The 22,374-nt window shown below is 33.5% G+C and overlaps 2 protein-coding genes across 6 annotated transcripts; one reads left to right on the top strand and one right to left on the bottom strand.

The window, feature by feature from the left end:
• Positions 1 to 9,014: 9,014 nt before the first annotated feature.
• On the top strand, positions 9,015 to 9,612 carry LOC122039969. The gene has a single exon (XM_042599372.1). The coding sequence runs from the start codon at positions 9,150 to 9,152 to the stop codon at positions 9,453 to 9,455; it is 306 nt and encodes a 101-aa protein (XP_042455306.1). The 5' UTR covers positions 9,015 to 9,149; the 3' UTR covers positions 9,456 to 9,612.
• Positions 9,613 to 12,116: 2,504 nt separating this feature from the next.
• On the bottom strand, positions 12,117 to 20,183 carry LOC122042149 (RNA polymerase II C-terminal domain phosphatase-like 4). 5 transcript variants are annotated; one of them, XM_042602120.1, is made up of 9 exons: positions 19,964 to 20,183; positions 19,337 to 19,506; positions 18,346 to 18,431; positions 17,528 to 17,652; positions 16,657 to 16,837; positions 14,853 to 15,142; positions 13,021 to 13,209; positions 12,905 to 12,943; positions 12,117 to 12,644 (listed from the first exon to the last, which is right to left on the bottom strand). In XM_042602120.1, exons 2-9 carry the CDS (start codon positions 19,480 to 19,482, stop codon positions 12,327 to 12,329), a joined length of 1,374 nt encoding a protein of 457 aa, XP_042458054.1. In that variant the 5' UTR covers positions 19,483 to 19,506; positions 19,964 to 20,183; the 3' UTR covers positions 12,117 to 12,326. The 5 variants fall into 5 exon arrangements, with proteins under 5 accessions (XP_042458054.1, XP_042458055.1, XP_042458056.1 ...); XM_042602121.1 differs by having other exon boundaries at positions 19,337 to 19,509; XM_042602122.1 differs by lacking the exon at positions 19,964 to 20,183 and adding an exon at positions 18,567 to 18,606 and having other exon boundaries at positions 19,337 to 19,476.
• Between the last annotated feature and the right edge of the window lie 2,191 nt (positions 20,184 to 22,374).

Raw genomic sequence — 22,374 nt, forward strand, 5'->3', positions numbered from 1 at the left:
AAACAAGGTATTAAATGGCTTACAAAATTATTTAACATGATATTGAAAACGAAAAAAATGCCTGATCAATGGAGGATAAGTACTCTAGTTCCCTTATATAAGAATAAGGGAGACGTACAAAATTGTGCAAACTATAGGGGTATTAAACTAATGAGTCATACTATGAAACTTTGGGAAAAAGTAATAGAAAAAAGATTAAGGAAGGAGACCATAGTGACAGAAAATCAATTTGGGTTCATGCCTGGAAGGTCGACAATAGAAGCTATACATCTTCTTAGACAATTAATTGAAAAATATCGAGAGCAAAGACAAGATCTACACATGGTATTCATTGACTTAGAAAAGGCATATGATAGAGTCCCAAGAGAAATTATATGGAGAATTTTAGAAAAGAGAGGTGTTAGCGTAACATATATTGAACTAATTAAGGATATGTATGAGGATGTAACGACCAGAGTAAAGACTTCAGGTGAGAAGCATTTCCAATAAAGATAGGGTTACATCAAGGATCAGCCCTAAGTCCCTATCTTTTTACACTAATTATGGACAAACTCATTGCACACATTCAAGACACAGTACCGTGGTGCATGTTGTTTGCAGATGATATTATTTTGGTAGATGAGACACGTGAAGGAGTAAATGCTAAGCTAGAATCTTGGAGGGAAACACTAGAAGGAAAAGGTTTTAAGCTTAGTAGATTAAAGACAGAATATATGGAATTTAAGTTTAGTAATATTAGAAGTAATGAAACAATTGTTAAGATAAGAGAGGACGAGTTGCCCGGAACCGAGAGATTTAAATATTTAGGATCATTTTTACAAAATGATGGAGGGATTGAGAGAGATGTCTTACATAAAATACAAGCAGGATGGGTGAAATGGAGGAGAGTGTCGAGTGTTTTATGTGACCGTAAAGTACCTCTTAAACTTAAAGATAAGTTCTATAAAATCGTAGTTAGAACTGCTATGTTATATGGAGCTGAATGTTGGGCTATGACTCGAGCATATGAGCAGAAGATGAGAGTTGCAGAGATGAGGATGTTAAGGTGGATGTGTAGACATACGAAGATGGACAAAATAAGAAATGAGAGCATTAGAGAGAAAGTAGGAGTTGCATCTATTGAGGAAAAACTCAGAGAGACACGTTTAAGATGGTACGGACATGTACTTAGACGACCAATAAATGCTCCAGTTAGGCGATGTGAAACTATGATAAACATGCATATAAAACGAGGAAGAGGAAGACCAAAAAAGACTTGGTTAGCAATAATAAAACAAGATAAAATTTATTTAAATATAGATGATGATATAATAGGAGATAGAGCTCAATGGCGTAAAAGGATTCATACAGCCGACCCCACTTAGTGGGAAAAGGCTTGGTTGTTGTTGTTGTTGTTGTTGTATAAACATCTACTTTTAAACAAATGTCTAACCGTTAGCTACTAACTATTTACCATGAGGTAGTAGCTTTCACTTGGTTAGTCAAATTAAGTAAGTGTTCCAGTTAGTTTGACTAATCACGGATAACTTAATTTGATTAATTTAAATTTGGTATTTATTGTCCAGACTTATGTTGATGCACAGATATAAGTATTCTAAAGTTCAGGAAGTACCCTATGCATCTCACATCATTCTAAGTATTTTTCATACATAAACAAGGTAATCCTAATGTGCTTATGAGATGCTCTGGCTGAGACCTAGGAGAACATGCTTTCTAGGGGGTAAATACCTAGGCTAAGTCCAATTTTTTAAAAAAAAACTAATAAAATAGGAATTTTGAAAATATTTTTCCTAGAGTTTTAAAATCAAGTTGTTTTAAAAATAAAGAGGAATATTTTTTAAAAATAAGCTTTATTCTACTAAGCATATTCTTATTTGTCTTCTAAGTGCACTGAACTCAAGTTCAGGTAAGGGTTTTGTGAAAATGTCTGTCATGTTTGACTTGGACTCAACATAGTTAAGTACAATGTCACCCTTACCCAGGAATAAGCTCTATTCTACTAAGTAGATTCCTATTTCCGTTCTACTAGACCATTTTGTTGGGGGGTTATAGGGCATGAGTACTCATGTTTGTATCCATTAATTTCACAGAATTCAATAAATTTATGATTTTTAAATTTCCCTCCATGATTACTTCTAATTCTTTTAATTTTAGTATCCTTTTCATTTTCTATTAACTTGCAAAAATTATGAAAGATTTCAATGGCTTCATCTTTAGTTTTTAGAAATTTTACCCAAGTAAATCTTGAGCAGTCATCAATTATAACTAAGCAATATTGGTTTTTGCTTAGTGACTTGGCTCCATGTGAATCAAACAGGTCTAAGTGTAAGAGCTCAAGTATCGAGTTAGTTCTATTTAAGTTGGTTAACTTGTGGGTTGACTTGGTTTGTTTGCCCTGTTGACAAGCATTACAAATTATATTTTCTATAAATTTTAATTTGGGTAAACCTCTAATTAAGCCATTTTGACTCATTTTTTAGATGAGTCTGGTATGAGTGTGGCCCAGTCTTCTGTGTCACAACTTAGTTTCCTCTTGTTGTGTCAATAGACACTTTAGTGAGGACATTGGTAGGTCAATTGTATAGATGTTTTGTTTTCTAATTCCGTTAAGTATAATTTCAGAATTTTTAACATTTTTAATTAAACATTTAGATTTTGAGAATGTGACTAAGTACCCAGAGTCACATAACTGGCTGATGCTAAGTAAGTTAGAATTCAATTTATCAATCAATAGTAGTTTTCGAAAATAAAATCAAAACTCAGTTCGATATTACTTGTTCCGATTACCTTAAGTTTTCTGTCATTGCCAAACGCAACTAATCCTAAGTTCTTGAGTTGTAGCTTAGTGAATTTCAATTTGTCTCCAATCATGTGCCTGGAGCATCCACTATCTAACATCCATTGATCCAAACATTTATGTTCCTACACATAAAGTATTTGATTTTATTCATTTTGACGAATCAAAAAATAGTTTGATTGAAATAAGCTCCTTAATATTCCATCTCATCCAGTCTAAATTATCAAACATGTTATTTCTATAGGTGATTGTGAGATGGTTTTGAATTATTAAGTTAATTAGATTTATTAAGTTAAGTTGTGAATGGGTTAGATTGATTAGTTTTAATAAGATTTATCAATTATTGAGATTTATTAATTGATTAAGTAGATTTATCAATTTAGATTAATTAAATTTATTAATTTAGATAATTAATTATTAGATTTATTAAGATATATTGATTTGTTAATTAAGATTTATCGAGTGATTAATTAAAATTTATAGATTAATTAAGAATTATTAAATGATTAATTAAATTAGATTTATTAAATTCAAATTTATTAAATTTAGATTTATTAAAATAGATTAAATTAGATTTATTAGAATTTATTAAATAATTAATTAATTCTATATTTTACCTAAGTCCATCTCACCCTCTTCTAAATTATCAATCAGGGAACCTTATAGGTTTTTGTGAGATAGTTAATTTTATCTTTGATTTAGATTATCATCTAAGGATTGATTTACATTTGATTTAAACTCAAATTTTACAATCAATCAATTAAATATTCATTTCAAATATTGACTTCCAGGCTGTGGCGAGGCACTAGGCCTTCTTGGATATGAGATCATCCACCACTTCTAGACCAAGCCTTTCAAAGAAATTAGATATTTAACTTTCTTTTTGAAACCCCTAGGTCTAACTAATTAAGTGTAAATCACGCCTAGGTCCTTATCTAGCCTAGTCTAAGCATGTATAATAAAGCAGAAAAAAAAAAGCATCAAACAAATTTATTTATCGATGAAGATGGTCTTTTTATTGGCTCTCCCTGGATCATAGCCTCGATAAGGTTTATCAAGGTAATGGATATGATCCTTAGGGATCCAATATTGACCAAGTCCAACTTGATTAATCAAGTTCGACTTGGGGACCCATGCTTGGACTATTTTTCTATTAGTTCTATTTACAAGTGATAAGTACGACTTGTATTTTTGTTTAGCCTTAAATCCAAGTTCGGATCTGTTGTATACGGATATTTGTTTTTCAAAAATCAGATCTAGATTCTTGTAACCCAAGGTAAACCGTTCCAACATGTCCTTAAGTTCTTTAACTTGAGTTTTAAAATTGAAATTTTCTTCCTCAAGTTGTTGGACTTGAGTTGAACTTCCATTTTGAACTGGCTCAGTCAAAGAACTTAGTTTAATCTCCTCCTTAAGGAGTGTTAGCTCCTTTTGGAGTGACTTGACCCAAACGTTGGATTTAGCTAACTTATGCATAAGATAATTAACTAAGTTATGTAGTTTAGTTATCTAAGAAGTACTTACAGTGGGGTTAGGTCCTTCAGAAACGGATACGGATCCACGGATTCTCCCAGACTCTGTTTCTGACTTGCTCTCGGTTTTTTATTCGTCGACTTGTTCCTGGGCTATAAGCGTGAGGAAACTCCTCTGCTCGAGCTCTTTGTCAGAATCTTCAGAGGAAGACTCATCCCACGTCACCTGTAGTGTTTTCTTCTTCCTTTGCTTCTTTATTTCCTTTTGATTAGCACAATTGGCTTTGATGTGTCCCTTCTTGTTGCAACCATAGTAGGTTACCCCGGTCTTTATTTTTGGGCTTGCTTGCACTGTCTTAGATTGAATTACCTTTTTGATGTTCTTCTTGGTGAATCCCTTCTTCTTTTTGTAGAGTTTTCGTACTAGGGTGATGAGTTCGGTTGTTATCTCGTCGCCCTCGTCTTCTGAATCCGATTCTTCTTCAGACTCAGGTTCGGTTCTACGCTTTACTCTTGCTTCTCGTGTTCTGCTCGTACCTGCAATCAAGGCAATACCTTTCTCGGCCATAGGTGTATTAGTCTGCTCATGTAACTCAAATTCTGAAAATAGTTCATCTAATTTAATTAACGACAAATCCGTAGATACTTTGTTGGCGCCCACCATTGATGCCCACAATGTATTCCTCGGAAAAGCGTTTAGTGCGTACCTTATTACGTCTCAATTCTCCACCTTCTATTCAATTGCGTGGAGGCCATTGAGGAAGTCTTGGATGTGTGCGTGCAATTAACTTGCTGATTCACCATCCTGTAATTTTATGTTATATAATTTATTCAAAATTAGATCTCTTTTACTTACTTTCGTGTCGGAAGTTCACTCGTGGAGCTCGATCAGCTTCTCCGATAGTTCTTTTGCACTTGAGAATGAGCCTACTCGGTTTAGCTCCTCCTTTATTAAACCACATTGTAGACTGCATGTAGCTTTAGTGTTGGCCTCAACCTTCTTCATCAGACTTGCGTCCCAGTTCTCACAAGATACTGGTTTTCTAGTGCCGTCAAGTGGGAGTGATATGCTAATTTTAATGATCATCCACATCTCGAGTTGGGTTTGGAGGTAGTATTTCATTCACCCTTTCTAGTAACCAAAATCTTTGCCAGAGAAGAGAGGCGGGTGAGCCGTGGTGAAGCCTTCTTGGTGGGTCATTTAAAAATCTAGCACGATAGAAAAAAAATAAGAAAACTTGTTCCAAGACTTGGTCTTGGATTAGTAGTGCAGGATAATAATAAAAAAATGAGCTCGAGTAGTGTTGCACTTACTTTGAGAAACAAAAGAATTCGATCAAAAAAAAAATTCGGAAGACGACAATTTTACCGATTCCGATTGACTCCGAAAAATTAAAAATTACCACGAAGAGAGAAAAAGAAATTGCTTGAACGGTGGTTTCACCAATTCGAAGCGACCCCACTCTGATACCAATTGTTGAATTGAAAGCACTAGAGGGGGGGTGAATAGCGCTCGTGGCTATTTTGTTCGTTTCGAAAAACTCAAAGTAACACAGCGAAAAGTAAACAAGACAAAGCAAACACAGAGATTTACTTGGTTCGAAGCCTGTGACGACTCCTACTCCAAGGCCCGCGATCGTTGATCACTTACATTAGGCAATCACTATAAGTTTGGAAATTCTTTACAAGTATGCAATTACAATTACAAGATTAAACAGAGTATACCGACAATATAAGGATGAGTAAGTCGTCGATTGTCGGAGCAACAGTTGAGCGTTGTTGAAGCATTCTTGATCTCGACAATTGTTGTATTTGAAGCTACTAGTCGACCTCCTTTTATAGCCGAGGTAGACTTGATCCAGATCCACTGATCTCAGGATCAGTCTTTGACCCAACTATGATCGGTCGACCGATCCAGGTGTTCGGTCAATTGAACCCTCTGAACATGTCCAGCTTCTCGTCCACATGCTTCTACCGCCTGAATAAGTCTTCGTTTAGTCGATTGATCCTGCCATTCAGTCGATCGCTCCCACTGACCTCGCTGGTCAATCTGATCCGATCCACCCGGTTCGACCAGGTCACGGCTTATCCTTGGTTCGGTTAACTGATCCCCAAGTTCGGTCAACCGATCCCTCGATCGAACTCGGTTTGTAGTACTGAGGTTCGGTTGACCGATCCAAAGGTTTGGTCGACCGATCCAAAGGTTCGGTCGACCGATAAAGGTCGAATCTAACCCTGCACAAAATGTTAGTCTCCTACAAAACAGAGTTAGCACATAGGAAATAATATATAATAAAAAGCTTTGACAGCTTTCGGACTGTCCGTTTCTGACTTCCGATTTTCTCTGAAAATCCTAGGTCGAACTGATGTCTACTGTTCCCTCTTCGGGGAACGCGTCCTCACCTACTCCTCTCAGAAGAGTTTACCTGTTGCCAGATCGATCCTCCAGACCGACTGGACTTTTTGCCTAGGGTTACGACTTCCTATAACCTAGGGTTACCACCCCCTAGGGTTTTCCTCAGCCTAGGGTTACCGCCCCTTAGGACCTAGGGTTACCACCCCCTAGGGTTTTCCACTTGCCTAACCGCAGCTAGGACTATACGCCACCTAGGGTTACCACCTTCTAGGGATTTTTCACCTATCTAGAATCTACTAGGACTTTTGCATAAGATAACTTAGAACTTTCCTGCAAGCTCAATGAACATTGTTAGATACCAAGATAACTTAACTTTGAACCCTTTGCCATTATCAAAACTTAGGTTCGATCGTCGGATGCTTCTCGCACCAATAATCACCTTCGCCTTTCTTCGAGTTTTCAACAATAATTTTAGCAAAACCACTTTATTATGACCTAAATAGATTTTGCTTCATTTTTTGAGGATTTTTCAACTTGATTCTAGATCCCTAGTTTGAGTTTTTTTTCATACAGTCGATTATTAGAAATTTTACTTGATCAATTTAGATGTGATTTTGAAAGTTTTAAAGATTGATTTCAACTTGTATTGCTCGATTTATGGGTTGCCTTGAGAGAAATTTTTTTCCATTTGATTTAGTTTGATTTTCAACTCATGTATCAAGCTAATATTATTTATTGGTTGATTTATTATTGTAAATTCTGAAATTGTATAACTTTGAGGTAAAATATGATAATTTTAAAATTATGTTGAATATTTAGTTATGATTATTAGTTATGATGATATTTAAAGATGATGTATATCAATTTCCAAATTTAGATTTATGGCCTAAAAACTTTATTGTTGTAAATTTTAGGAAAATAATTCATTGGTTACAATATTTGATAATTATAATTTATCATTTACTTATATACTTAATCTAATATATTTATTTAATTAGTAGGTTGATTCGTCTTGTTTTAACTTTTTCCATTTCTATGATAATAATAAAAGGAGTATTTTTAACTATGAAACTTATTAAAAAAGTTCTTCGTAACAAGATGGAAAAAATATATTTAATAGATTTTATGATTATTTACATTGAAAAATTTACAAGCAGCCCTTATTGGTAAATAAAATTTTACATATAGTTCTCATTGAAAAAAATCTTTATTTTCATTCCCTAATTAAATATATTTACCTAATTGTCCTTGATATTTTAAGTATAAAAAGTCTAAAAATGAGTATAGTTCCTCCTAAATCTAGTATATTAAACTAGAATCTAATATATTTTCTATCAAATTGAGCATGATTATTTTTCCACCTTAATTGGATGAAAAATATACTAGATTTTTTTAAATGGTACTCAATTGGATAAAAAATATACTAGATTTTCTTCAAATGACGTTGAATTTAGGAAAAATTATATTAAGTAGGAAAAAAGGTGTGCTCAATTTAATAGAAAATATATTCGATATTAGTTTAAAGTGTTGAATTTAACAGAAATTATACTCATTTTTAGACTATTTGTACATAAAAATATGAGGAACAATTTTAATAGAAAATATACTCGATTCTAATATAAAGTGCTGACTTTAAGAGGAATTATACTTATTTTAGTATATTTTCTATCAAATTGAGCTCGATTCTTTTTCCACCTCAATTGGATTGAAAATATACAAGATCTTCTTTAAATGATACTTAATTGGATAAAAAAATATACTAATTTTTTTTTAAATAGTGTTAAATTTAGGAGGGATTATATTAAAATAGAAAAAAATCATGCTCAATTTAATAGAAAATATACTTGATTCTAATATAGAGTACTGATTTTAAGAAGAATTATATTTATTTTTAGATTTTTTATATAAATAATTTTATGAATAATTAGATAATAATATTTATATGAAAGAATTAAAGTAAATAAAATTTTACATAAAAAAATAGAAATAAAATTTTTTATGATTAAAAATTACATGTAAAATTAAAATTATAATTAATTTTTTTTTATTTTACTGATATTTTAATATTTAATTTAATATTACATAAATCGCCTCCTCTATGTATTTTAAAGATGGAGAGGACAAGCACGATGGGACGGCGCAAGAGGACCCCACACCGTCGATCTGGTCACGAGACGACATCGATCGAGGAGACGAAGAGTGGGAGGGAGGCTTTAATTTAATTTCTTCGCTGCTCTGCTCTGTTGTTTCAAACGCCGCAGCAGCAGCTGCAGCAGCACCACGCTGCTCTGCTTCCATGCAAAACGACAACAAGAAACATAAATAAAGCGTCTACTTCCGAATCCAACCAATCGACCGAATGTTTTTTTTTTCAATTTAAGAAAAAAGATATGTCAAATTAAAGCAACAACGGTCACCTGAAAAAATTACGACATCCACTTCCTTGGCCAAGAACAAGAGTACTCTCCTCCTCTTCCTCCTCTCTTTTGCTTCTTCTCCTTCGTTGAAATTGAAGCAGTGCGCCATGTTGTGGGTGTGGGCGGCGGCATCGGGCAGTTTGCAGGACGGTTCCTCGTCCACGTCGAGGCCGGTGGCGGCAGGTCAGGCTCTGCCCCCGCCGCCGCCATGCGGGATGAGGTCGCCGTCGACTTGGCACTCCTTGGAGACGCTGGCGGTGGTGCTGGCGCTGATCACGATGGCGGCGGTGATCGCCGGGGTGTTCGCCCGGGCGTGCGCCGGGCGAGGCAGGGGCGGTGAGCGCGACGTCGAGGGCTGGGTGGAGCGCAAGTGCAGCAGTTGCCTCGGCCTCCCTCCTCCGCCTTCCAAGTGATCATCATCCATTGCTACGAAAGAACAGCTCGATCGGTTTGATTAAATGAGGAGTCTCTAGTTGTAGCAATATACTCTTCTAATCTGTTCGTCGATTTCTAGCTCTTTCTACTCAACCACTCCCCTATTTTGATTATATATATTGATTTATTTTGATCGATCGAAGGAAGGAAGGGAAAAGCTGGAGCTTGGGATTTGAGGCGATTGATTCAGAAACAAAAAGGTTCAATGCCGCAGTTTAATTTTTCTAGCGTTGCAATAAAGTTAAAAACTGCAGCTTTTAAAATTCCAGATGTCTGGATTCAAATTTATTTATTTATCCAACAAATTTTTTATTAGTTTTTTTTTATCGAACTCATTGTTCAAATTTTTAATCGAGCTCAAAAGTTGTTATTCTTATAATTTGTTTTAATTTTTTCTATAATTATATATATATTTTATATTCCAAACTTTGAAAATACCTAAGGTACATTTTTTACCGTTCTATAAAATCTGATTTTTTTTTTCCACTTTTCGTTAGCACTTTTTGTTACTCGGCACTTGTACATACGACCTCTATTCTCTTTCTTCTTCCTTTTACATATGCATAACTATGATAATACTAATTTTTAAAAATTAACATCATAACTTAATTACATTATCTTTTAATATCATTATAGGCCTAATTTCCCTAAGGTCAAGATCACATTTAAATTGATTCTTCTAATAATATTTTAACTTTTCCGAAAACATCAAAATAAGTAATAAAATATATCATTAGACTCTTGTAATTTTATAAATTTATAAAATTTAAAATGTCAATCTAGATTTATCAATAAATTTTGACCAAAATACATTTGATTTGACCTATTTTAGATTCCATAAATTTTTAATACTATAAAATATTTAATGTTATAGCTCATTATTTATTTTAATTTTTTCAAAAATATTAAAATATATTAAAGAATTAATTAGAATATGGTTCTAAAAAATAAAACTCATGGTAGTGCTGAAATAAAATGTCATTAAATCGTGAGGTTGATGACTTGACTAGCTCAAGGCAAGACTATAATAATGGCCTATGCCTAGGTATCATAAAAACGGTAAACGTTTTTTTTTATATATTTTTATATTATTTATATTTATTTTAGGAAAAAATATTCATTTTAATATTAGATTAATTTTTAAAAAATATTTATTTTAAATAATTTTAATTTTATTTATTGATTTTTAAAATTGTATATATATTTTTTAAACTGCGTCGATTCTTTCTTTTCGATGTCTTAAAAACGCTCTTCGGTATTCTTTTTCTCTCTGATCTCTCTTTGTTTTTGTTTTTCTGCTCTCTATTTTGTATTCACGCTTGCATCAACACCACAGCTTAGGTCAACCATAATTAAGAGATATAAATCCGTTAATTCGAGTTAAGATTCACCTTAAAAATTTGAAAAATTAAGAATATACTCTGCCAGTGTACCATTTGCTTAGGAGCCGTATGATTTTTTTAATGACTAGTTTTGGGTAGATTAATTTGATCCTATAAAATTTTTTTATTAATTATCAGAATAAATTGAAAAATACATGGACAGTCCAATATCCTTTGATTGTGTATTCCATTTGAAGAAATTTTTTTTATAAATACATTATAGTTGAGATTAAATCATAGATATATATTTAGATGACAAATTGAATATTCTATATCATTGTCTTATTTTATTTTTTTTTAATGATGCTAAGGGTGTTTTTTTCACTTTCAAAGTTCTTTACTCGTTGATAAAAATAAAAAGTAGCATATTTTGATTCATTGGGTAAAATAATATGTTAGTTTTTTGAATATCAAAATCAACACTTTTTAAAATATGAGGTGTTTTTTGATAGGGATTATTTAGATTTAGTTTGAGAATTAAATATTTTTTAAAAAAAATAATAAATTCATAATTAAATAAACTTGATATTAAATTTTATTAAAAATTAAATTTCAGCTACTATCAACAAAGTTTGTATACTGTTTAAAGATTAAATAAATTATTATTTATTAATTTAAAAATTATTATCAAAAACTTGAATATATAATTTTATTAGTAATTTTACATCTCAAAAATTTGAATATATATATATATATATATATATATATATATATATTAGAAAATTAATATTTATTTTTTTTAAAAAAAATAGACCTCTAAAAGAGTTGAGACGGTGATATTACAGAAGGGTAAAACGGAAAAAAAAAATAAAAGATACGCCTTTTAAACTTTTTGAGACCTTGAGACGTCTTATGGTTGTTGGTATACCTTTTGACAATTATATAAATTAATAAATATATATAAGCATAAATTATTCCCATTCGTAAACGTTATTCACTAATAATTAAACCAAACTCATTAATATTCAAATTTATTTATTTAATTTTTATTCGCAAACCAGAACAATTCGAAATCCAACAGGGACAAGAGCAGATTTTATAGTCAATTTTTGACGGTGAAGATTGATTACTAGGCAAATTATTAAGAATACTTCCGGATATATCTTAAGAGCAAATAAGAAAAGACCGTCTACCTAAAAGATTAATAGGATAGGTAAGAATTTGGATACGTGGATTATGAGAAAAATATATATATATATTTCTTCCGAGGTTTAAATTTGTTGCTGACTGAACAGCAAATTTTACAAGTACCATGCGAATACTAAATGAACAGAGATAAAACAGCTCAATGTACTACCATTGATATAAATGGTTTGGCAACTAAAAATGCTCATACAATGAGATGGTGTATTAGCTTGTAGTAGTTAGTTGAAGTATCCACAACAAATATAGATGGGTAAAACTGATTCAAGCAGACCAACAGAACAGATCCTTCATCAAACAGTTTGTGAAGCCTTCGCGGTGAAATCAACTGTTGCGGCTTCGTGGATTGCTAATCGGGAAATCTTCTTCCTTCTGACGTTGCCACAGGAAGTTTGATGCTTCGATCCAGTGTGGACTAACCAAGAACTTCTTTTTTTGTGCTGCCCAATGTGCCTTTTGGGTACCTGTATCTGTCGAGATGACGTGCGTCACCGATGGGTCGACTTCTGTATAGCATGTAGCTCCTAATCTTTCCGCCATCTTCCAGATTGGATGATCCTGGGCCGGCGACTTTGATGGAAATACTCGACTAAAAACTATTCTGCACCCTTGTAATATTTCTTGCCGTATACCTTTAAGCAACTACAAAAAAAGGAAAAACAAATACGATAATGTTCAGCTTAGCGAACAATGCGGACAAATCCATGCCATGATTCAGTTAAAAGGAGCAATTTCAAACAAGGGGTATGATGCAACATGTATATAGGATCACATAGAACACTGTCAAACATAGCAAAATTGGTTAAAACTTAGAAGTGCAAAAGAATATAAAAAACTCACATACGAGTGGAGAAGGCAAACACGATAGAAACTAAATGAATTCTTTAAGGTTGCACACTTACCGGCCTTACATCTCTTGTTGACACATCAGAAGCAACGTCCTGAAATACGCTACCAATAAGTGACAAAGGGAAGGGGAAATCGTAACACAACTAAAATTGAAGGTAGTGTAACTCACTGGATCGAAAAGCATCTGGTGAGTCCGCTTAAGAATCTTGAGAACAGTCGCAAGTGCACCATCAGATTCTCTTTCATCCTTCATCAGTTGAGACAATGACTTAGCATTAAAACCAAATTGACGACAACTAGAAGCAAAGAAATGGTATCTCTCCATCTGAATTAGATTGTCTTTGTGCCTATGCCAGACCTGCAGTAAGCATCTAAGCATAAGCCAAATCCAAGAAAAATAAAAAGGTAAATTATATGAGCTCAACCTGCTGTTTTTTTTTACTTTCTTAAAATGTCCATTAGGCCAAATATGACTAATTTAATCTAATTTAAAATAAGATATATTTATATCATGTCATATGACTTAACATTTGTCCTATGGAAAAAGTAAAAGAGCATGTTACAGTTCAATCACTAAACAAAGAAAACATTAAAAAAATTCACATGAATCATTTGTTAAACCGTTTTTCATCCCTTGATATCACATCAGATTTGCCTAAGCACAAGATCATGTGGTGATGGTAGTTTGCACAATATCTCCTGTAAAAAAACTGCAGTGTTTTCTTGTGTATTCAATCATTCATTGTTCTTTCAAATTCATCAAACAACCAATGCATCCTGCTATTAGAGAAAGCCAGCAACACTGGATACAACAAATTTATGTCTTGCATCCAATCTATTTTGAAAACAAATAATCTTCCCTTTCATTTTCTTAAATCATTTTTCTGATCTTTAGTATTATTTATCAATTCTCCTTTATTGCATACCTTTAAACTGCTGGTTCATAGTTAATAACCAACTACGAGTAAGATATTCAGCAATCTAAAAAATATAAAGACCTAAGACAAACAGCCAACAGATAAAATATTCCAGCTAAACAATAAAATAATGTTCTAGAACCATGTCAAAGATTCAATCTGCATCACATGAAAAACTTAGAAAATATAATGTTAGAATATATAGTTTAGTCTCAAATGAGATATTTTTATTAGTTATCATATTATGATGATATATATGGTTGAATTATGTATAATTTTACGTTGTCCTAATGGTTTCAACTTAGTGACAGAGGATAGAGCCCACCTTTGTCCCATAAAATTTCATATCCTTCATTCCCCTTAAGAGGAGACCACAACCTCCTTGTAGGAGAGTACTTCGGAGAAGGTTGAGAATTTTAGTAGATCAATGCTAAATTGAACAGTTTATTTTTCTTCGAAAGAATATTTTTCCTCACCTCTGTTTAATCTCAAATTAGAAATTATGTACATATGAAATATGCATGCAAAGGTGAAGTGAAATCTTTTAAAAGATTAAAATGAGAGGTAAACTAGGTTCTCTGTATCTTCTCTTATAAGATTAAAACGTCAATGCTCTCAACCAAGGCTCCACTTTCTTTGTTTTTTGGTGAAACCCTTTTTCATTTTCCTTTTTTTTTCGTACAACTATCTTTCTATTTCTTTAATAATAAGTTGAACATCAACTAACATCTATGATTCAACTTAAGAGAAAAAAAAATGATTAACCAGGCTAGGTAACGTTGAGCCTGGGGTGACCGGTCCGGCCTCACGGAAGTTTCCCACTAATCCCTAGGATAAATCGGGAAGCACCATGTGGCAGGTGGCCGAGAATCCCAGCATTTCTTAGTTGCAAGTCTCATTTGGAGGAGCTTCAACGTAAGGAAAGCATCATATACATGCGGCTTTACACAATTCCTGATCATAATTATGAAATTAATTGTGTCGTGTGTGGGTGCAATATCATATAATAGGATGCGTGGGTTCCATATCATACAATAGGATTATTTATTACTTTCAAATAAAAAAAGAGACCTACACAACTTACAGCTTCTGTGTCATCAAGAATCACCACAAGACTTTCAGCACCAAGTATCACATCCAGGCCTTTTTGATGTCTCTGAGTGCAATCAGATTGAGTGATAACCTTTGAGTCAAAGTACACTTTATCAGGGTCAAGAAGCTTGGCTATTTCCATAGCATAAGAACGCTCTGCCATAGTATAAATGTACATCTCACAGAAAGAACTTGCTTCTTTCAGAAAATTATGAACAAAGGGCCTCAACTTTGTCAACATATGCATAGTATCCAATCTGAATAAGCTTCTGTCAGGATCATCTACATAGCGCATGCACACACAAAAAAAAACAGATGTAAAATAAAGCATCTAATAAAACTGAAGGTAACACAGTGAAACACTTACTGCAATAAGAATTTGAAGAGCAAACTTCAAGGATATATTCTAGGGTGTGTTTGGTTCAAGTCATCATGTATGATCTTGGTTATATGATTACTAGGTAATCACATAACCAAGGTTATGGGAAATAAAACATAACCAAATGTTGTTTGGTTCAACCTAGGTAATGCAACAAAAACTTATTTGTTTGAAGGTTTTAATGAATACCCTAGTTTAATATTTTACCATATTACCCTCAATTACAAAACCAACTATACATAATATTATTATTATTATTTATTTATTTATTTTTAATGTTTTTTACTTTTCTTTTTCCTGTATATTTTTTTATTTTTTTATGTGTTTTTTTATTTTTTTAATGTTTTTATATTTTTATATTATTTATATTATTTATTTTTTTTTACATTTTTTAATATTATTTATTTATTTATAATTTTTTTTAAAATGTTAAAATTTTTTATTTTTTTTAAAAAAAAATTTAAATTTTTTTAAAAAAATTAAATTTAAAAAAAAAATTTAAATATTTTAATTTTTTTAAAAATTTTTATTTTTTATTTTAAAATTTATATTTTTTAATTTTTTAAAAAAATATATTTTAAAATTTTAAATTTTTTAAAACATTTTTTATTTTTTTTTTTACATTTTTTAATATTTTTTATCTTTTTTTCATGTTTTTTCTTATCGGAGGGTATTTTTGGTAAAAAAAATTCGTTAACCCCGGAATCAAGAAAAACCTTAGTTTTCTGAGGTTTTCCGATTCCGGGCTGCATGACCCTTTTGCTGACGTGTCAGGAATGGAACATTATTTAGGAATCATCGAATACCTAAACCAAACAAGGTTTTTGTTGATAACCTTGGATGGATAACCAAGGTTATCAAGAATAACCCCGAACCAAACGCACCCCTAGAGTTATTAGTTACCTCTACATTTGACAGGTCCATATTTCAAGATTATAAAACCAACATCAACAATGTCAGTCCTAATCCGGAAAGAAACATATGAAGTGTGGCACTGGGCTCTAATGCCCATTGTAAAAGAATGTCAACCCTATGAATATGGATCTTAACCGCAGTTGCGATACATCTAAGTCATCAACTAGTGATATAGTCATAATAGAGTTAAAATGGTGACATAAGATTCAGATAGAAAATTAAAATAATTATGACTCTCTGTTTGTTAATTGTTCTTGTATATTTCAGAGACTACATAATCATTACCAGCAGGCATTAGAAAACAGGTAATCATTAAGAACAGAAACTTGTGTCACAAGAATTAAGTTATAAATGAGAATTTACATGAGATCACAAATTAGTTGAAGGTAAGAAAATAATAATAAAGCTCAACGCATCCTTTTTGTTGCCCCTCTAATTTTCAAGTTGATAGATAATAAAACAAGCTTGGTGAGACAGAGAGATTTGGCAAGAGATATTATACCTTTCATGCCATCAATCTGTCTAAATAAATATTCTTCGTCAGAAGTGATATCAGCAAAGCGTGTAGAGTTGAGTAAAGTATGGTCCAAATCTAAGATCAATATCAATTTTTTCTTATGCAACAAATTCTTTAGATCTGCGCCACGAAGCCTCTCAATTTCCACGTTGCCTAGCCTTAAATCCTGCAAATGGAACATGTCATATGGTAATACAATATTAAAATTCTAACAGCAAAAAATAAGTAAAAAACTACTGAAAAAGGCCAAGCAAAAGAATTCAACACGACATAAAAAAAGTGATTAAAATCTAATATAGAATTATATTTGAAATAACAAAACTGAAATATGTGCTTTTCAGTGGTGCCCTATAAACATTTTCTTTATAGTAACACAATTCAAGACTGTAAGAAAGATTCAAGAGATTGGGAAAAAGTACATCTCGAGATTCTTTTTCATGATTGTTCACTTGAAAATCAGGGCATTTATTTTTATCTTGACAGCATTTTTTGTTTCAGAATTGAAATATGCAAAAATATGACAACTATGTTTCAAAATTGAAATGACCACATAATGAAATTAGTTTGAAAGAAAATGCTTTGCATTGGGGAAATCATTACATCATCTACACAAGTAGCATATTTAACCCTTTAAATAGCATGCCTATTTCTCTGTTCTGCCTTTGCATTTATTCCTTCAACTAGAAAAGTAATGAACAGTACAGTCAAGCCATTAATACACTTGTTGGCAACATTGTCTCAGGGTAGTAGTTAGCAACAAGTTTCAATTATATTCCTCATACTTCTCTTTAATTGAATAGATGTCAATGCATGCATAAGCACAAAAGTTGTTCCCTCTCAACATGGACTAAATTACCTTATGGATATAACCAAATGCAACACCTGATCCATCTTCTTCTATCTGTCCACATCTGATGCATAATCCTTTGAAGAATCCAGGATGTGGAGGGCAGATTACATACTTTCCAGCCGTAGATGTTCCTGCAAGTGTAACAGATACAAATGATGATCATGCAACCTTAGTCCTTAGTTAGTTATCACAAGCTTTCAAAATAATCTATCAGTCCGTAATAAAATCAATACAGAAGGTTACGAAACGAAAGAAAATTTTGGTTAATTGGAAATATGTCACACATGTCATTGCAAAATGATAGTGGCTAATCAACATAATCTCGTTGTATACAGCTAATTGATCAATCCAAAATTATCAAAGTATGTTGTGTCTTTCAAGTGGCAAATGCACCAGCAACAAATTTCAAAGACCATCTTGTGCTCTTACAAATTAAATCTACACATTATGAGACCTCACACTTATAGCTTGATATTTCCAATACACACTATAATAAACTTCGGCGTGAGACTATTCTTTCTGAACTTGAAACTTTCAATGTACCGAGCAAACAATAGTGTCAAAGCTACTGATGACTGTTGATAGCTAGATATCCTACAGGATAGGTCATTTGTTGATAGTGTTTCAGTGAAATGATAGATAATTGAAAGTTTTCTATTGTTGCCTTTCATGTTTCTTAATATATGAAAATCCAGAAGACTTATCAATCCCAAATTTCTTTTCAGTTGGGCACATATGATAGTGGTTGCACCTTTTATCTTAATAGAGCAGAATCAGTAAGGGAATGACAACATTATCTTACTCATCAAACTAATTAGTGATACCAATATGTTCTTCAATTGGCTTGACCAATGTTTCAGTTTCAAGATCTTCTAAAGTGTCAAACCCCTCCAATTTTTGTCTTTTACTCCTGCAAAAAGCATTTAACAAGATAAAACTAGTAATCGCATGCTGTGAAAAAAACATAAGATTATAAAATATACGAAGTATTAGTATATTCAAGTGAAACATGAACTGTGTGATTTGAGTAGAGAAGGATGACTACCTGTCATTCCACATAAAAGCACATAACAGCCATTAGTGAACTGGCAACAACAGAAAAGAACACAATTACCTGGTTAACATTATACATTCAAGATGAGACAAGAATGAAGAAAAAATGATAATCCTAGTTAGCCTCATTGACTATCCCTGGGGTGACCGGCCTGGCCCCACGAAAGTTTCCCATCGGTCACCATGATAAATCGGGAAGTGCACGCAACGGCCAACCCAGAAGCCCAGCATGTGGAGATACTGAATAATTAATTATCATACAAATACAACAACAACCAAACGTTGTCCCACTAGATAAGATCAGCTATATGGATCCTCCTATGCCATTAGACTTATCATCATCTATATTTAAATAAATTTTATCTTATTTTATTATTGTTAACTAAGTCTTCTTTAGTCTTCCTCTTCCTCATTTAATGTGTGTATTTGTCATAATTTCCCATCACCTAATTGGTCCATTTATTAGTCGTCTAAGTACATGTTGGTATCATATTAAATGAGTGGACTTTTTCCCTAATATTCTCATTTCTTATTATGTTCATCCTCGTATATCTATTAATTAATTATATACAAATGTGGTAAAATAATGGGATAGGTATAGGAACATGCACCTATAGATTTAAGTTACAAAATAATATCAAAAACTGGGTTATTCACAAACAAACAAAGTATATGTTATCAAAAATGAAGCATAAACCTAAAAGGGCTGCAAAAGAAATTCAGAAAAAAATATTATGTATGCTTAGAAATCTTAAATTATACCTTTGCTCTTGCAAATCAATTTCCTTATCATTCTCTTCATTAAGAGAACTCTCGGAGGAAGCTAAGTCCAATTCTGAATCAAGAAAAGCAGCAAAGTCTTCTCCGCTACTTGAAGATTGCAATGGAGATTCTGCCGCTAGGCTCATGCTTAGAGCATTAAAAGAATGGTTCTGCTACAAATTAACTTCTATCAAGAATCATTACATTGGAAAGAAAACTCAAGTTGAGATAGTAAATTTCATCAAAATACAAGAAAAATGACATTGATTAAGCTATAAAAAAGTGTGACTACCTAAAATTTAACAAAAATAAACACACATGATATTATGATACTTGCTTATAAAGTTTCACGTTAAAAATTACATTCAGACACGTTTTTGCAGTAATTATAAGATCAGATTTAAATCGCTCGCCCGCATAAAAATTGAAAAGCTGCAACTACAAGAAGAAATTTTTTTACAAGACACGATTTCAAGTCTCTATCCAAAACCACTTTACAAACTTGTTCTTCATTCCAAGTAATGAAAATCATAGGCTAGACGATAAAAAGCCTATTTGAATAATCTCACAAATCAGAAACGGAACTCCGAGTATGAGGAAAGAGCGAACATAAGTTAGAGGAAATACCGAGCTAGAGTTGAGAAAATAGTGGAGAGAAGCCGGGAGTCGGCGTCGTGTCCGGTCAGCCGTCAACAGAGACTAAGAAGGGGAGGAACCGTCGCCATCCGCAGAAAGCAGGAAGAGGGGAGAAAAACCGGTAGGCGACGCCGTGTGCTACCTCCTACGGCGACGGCTATGCAAAGGGCCGAGGTCACGAAGATGTGTCGAGGAACGAGGGATCTAAACCAACGGAGAATTGGGGCCGTGTTGTTTATCAAATGAATCCTTTAACTTTTGAAAATGAAATAAACGATAATTTATCAAAAGCGTATCTTATATATAGTATTTATCAAAAGATATATAGTAATTTTATTTATACCAAAAGGTATAGATAAAAAAATAAAATTTTCCTTTTACCCTTCCTGCTAATCTGACAACATCCTCTTCTTAATCATCATTTTCCAAGTATCCAAGTCATATTTTGAATTGAAAATCATTTTGTGATTCGGATGCACGTCCTTTCACCCTCTCTCTCCGTTCATCCCTCTGACGGGTCTTATAAACATAAACGATCATGAACCTCCTCCGCTTACCATACATTCTCGTGTTGTTTGGCGAGATTACAAAAGACTATTTAGGATTTAGGGATATTGTCGTAAGAGTTTCAAGAGAAGAGTTTAAAGGACAACAACGGTTAAGAACATCAACATCGATGGACAAACTTCTAGCAAGAGTGAAATTAGTAGAAGAATACAGTTAAAGATTTAACAATATATATATATATATTTACTACTGTAGAATAGGGTTGTGATATAAAAAAAATATAATTTGGTAACAAAGGGTGATGACAAAAATCGTGTTTATGGTTTCATGGATGTGTGGGGAATAAATATTCAACAACACCTACAATATGATGTACTCCAATACTTAATCGGGTTGCAAGATGCTCCACTGTGATGCTAGATTTTAGCTAGGCCTTGCTCATGCATGTTAGGTTGAAATGATAGTTATCAACACGTTGGGTCTGATATGCGATCATAATAGACCCACTTTCTTCCTTGATCAAAATTTTGGTTTGATACCATATCTATCTTCTCCTCGCTCAACCCTTCATAGTGATTGGGAGTTTGTATAAATCTAATTACCCTAGGTCCATCAATATGTTTTGACCAAAACTCACTTATGGACATAAACTTGTTTGATTACACTCATTTAACGTGTTGTTAGTTTCTGTGATTGTAAGGAGTTAAATTATCCTATCCATTGCTTATTTAGATCTCTTAGTGGTGGTCCAACGTTACAAGAAGTTTCTACTTCAATGCGGGCCTAATATGGGATGATATCAAGCCTATATTGGGCCTAATAGCATCCTATATCAGGCCCACATTGGGCCTGATATCATCCCATATCAGGCCCAACATGAGCCTGATATAGGATGATATCAGGTCCAATATGATCTTTGGTCAAAACTTTACTTTTACATTATATGTATCTTTCCTCACTAAACCCTTCCTAGTGGTTGAAATTGTGCAAATTTACAAAAACCCTAAGTCCATATTTTAACAACCCGACCCCTCGGCCCATTGGGCAGCCCAACTGGTGGCCCCTTGGCGGTCCCTTGAGCGGACCATTTGGCGACCCCTTATGTCGTCGACCGATGACCCTCGGGCGTGTGTCGTTTCTAAACCTCCAGATAAGTAATAGAGTTTATGAATCACGGTAGCCAAGTGGCGCTTGGCTACCGATCATAAACCTATTACTTATCCCGGAGGTTTAGAGTTCAACTCGGGAAGGCAAATCCACCGCTGGAAAGACTCGTGAGTAACGACACCCCGAGGGTCGTCGACGACATAAGGGGTCGCCACGCCCAAGGATCGCCAAATGGGCCGCCGGGGTTGTTACAATAAAAGGCGCTTTTATTGTAAGACCGTTAGATTCGATGGGGTGAATATCGATTCGAAACTTAGAGAAAAGAATAGACACAAAGTTTTTATTGCCGAGTGACAACTCCTACTCGAGCCGTACTCGCGAGTTTCACTAGCGATTCGAAATAATGATTACAAAAATAGTACAATGAATGCTAATGAAAATGAAAGGCAAATACAGACAATAAAGACAAGAAAGAGGCGTAGTGTCGGAGCTTTCTTGAAGCTGCTCCTCGACCCTTCTTTTATATAAAGCTCGGGCCGATTCTTCGGCGCCGGTGAGACGCAGTCAACCAGCCACGCGGCGCAATCGGATGAAATTTCCCTCGGGCGCCCGGATCCCCGGCGCCGGACTATTTCAGACCGTCCTACAGACAAGCGTTAGTCCGAGGCAAATTTACATCCTGTAGACAGAAGCAGTATGACTTAGATTCGTCTTTCCGAATCAGTCACGATCTCGACAGATATCGAAATGGATCTGCCGGATCGGCCTAATGTTCCTTCCGGCAGCGT

This window comes from Zingiber officinale, chromosome 2A (assembly GCF_018446385.1).
Source record: "Zingiber officinale cultivar Zhangliang chromosome 2A, Zo_v1.1, whole genome shotgun sequence".
In the NCBI taxonomy this organism is placed as follows: domain Eukaryota; kingdom Viridiplantae; phylum Streptophyta; class Magnoliopsida; order Zingiberales; family Zingiberaceae; genus Zingiber; species Zingiber officinale.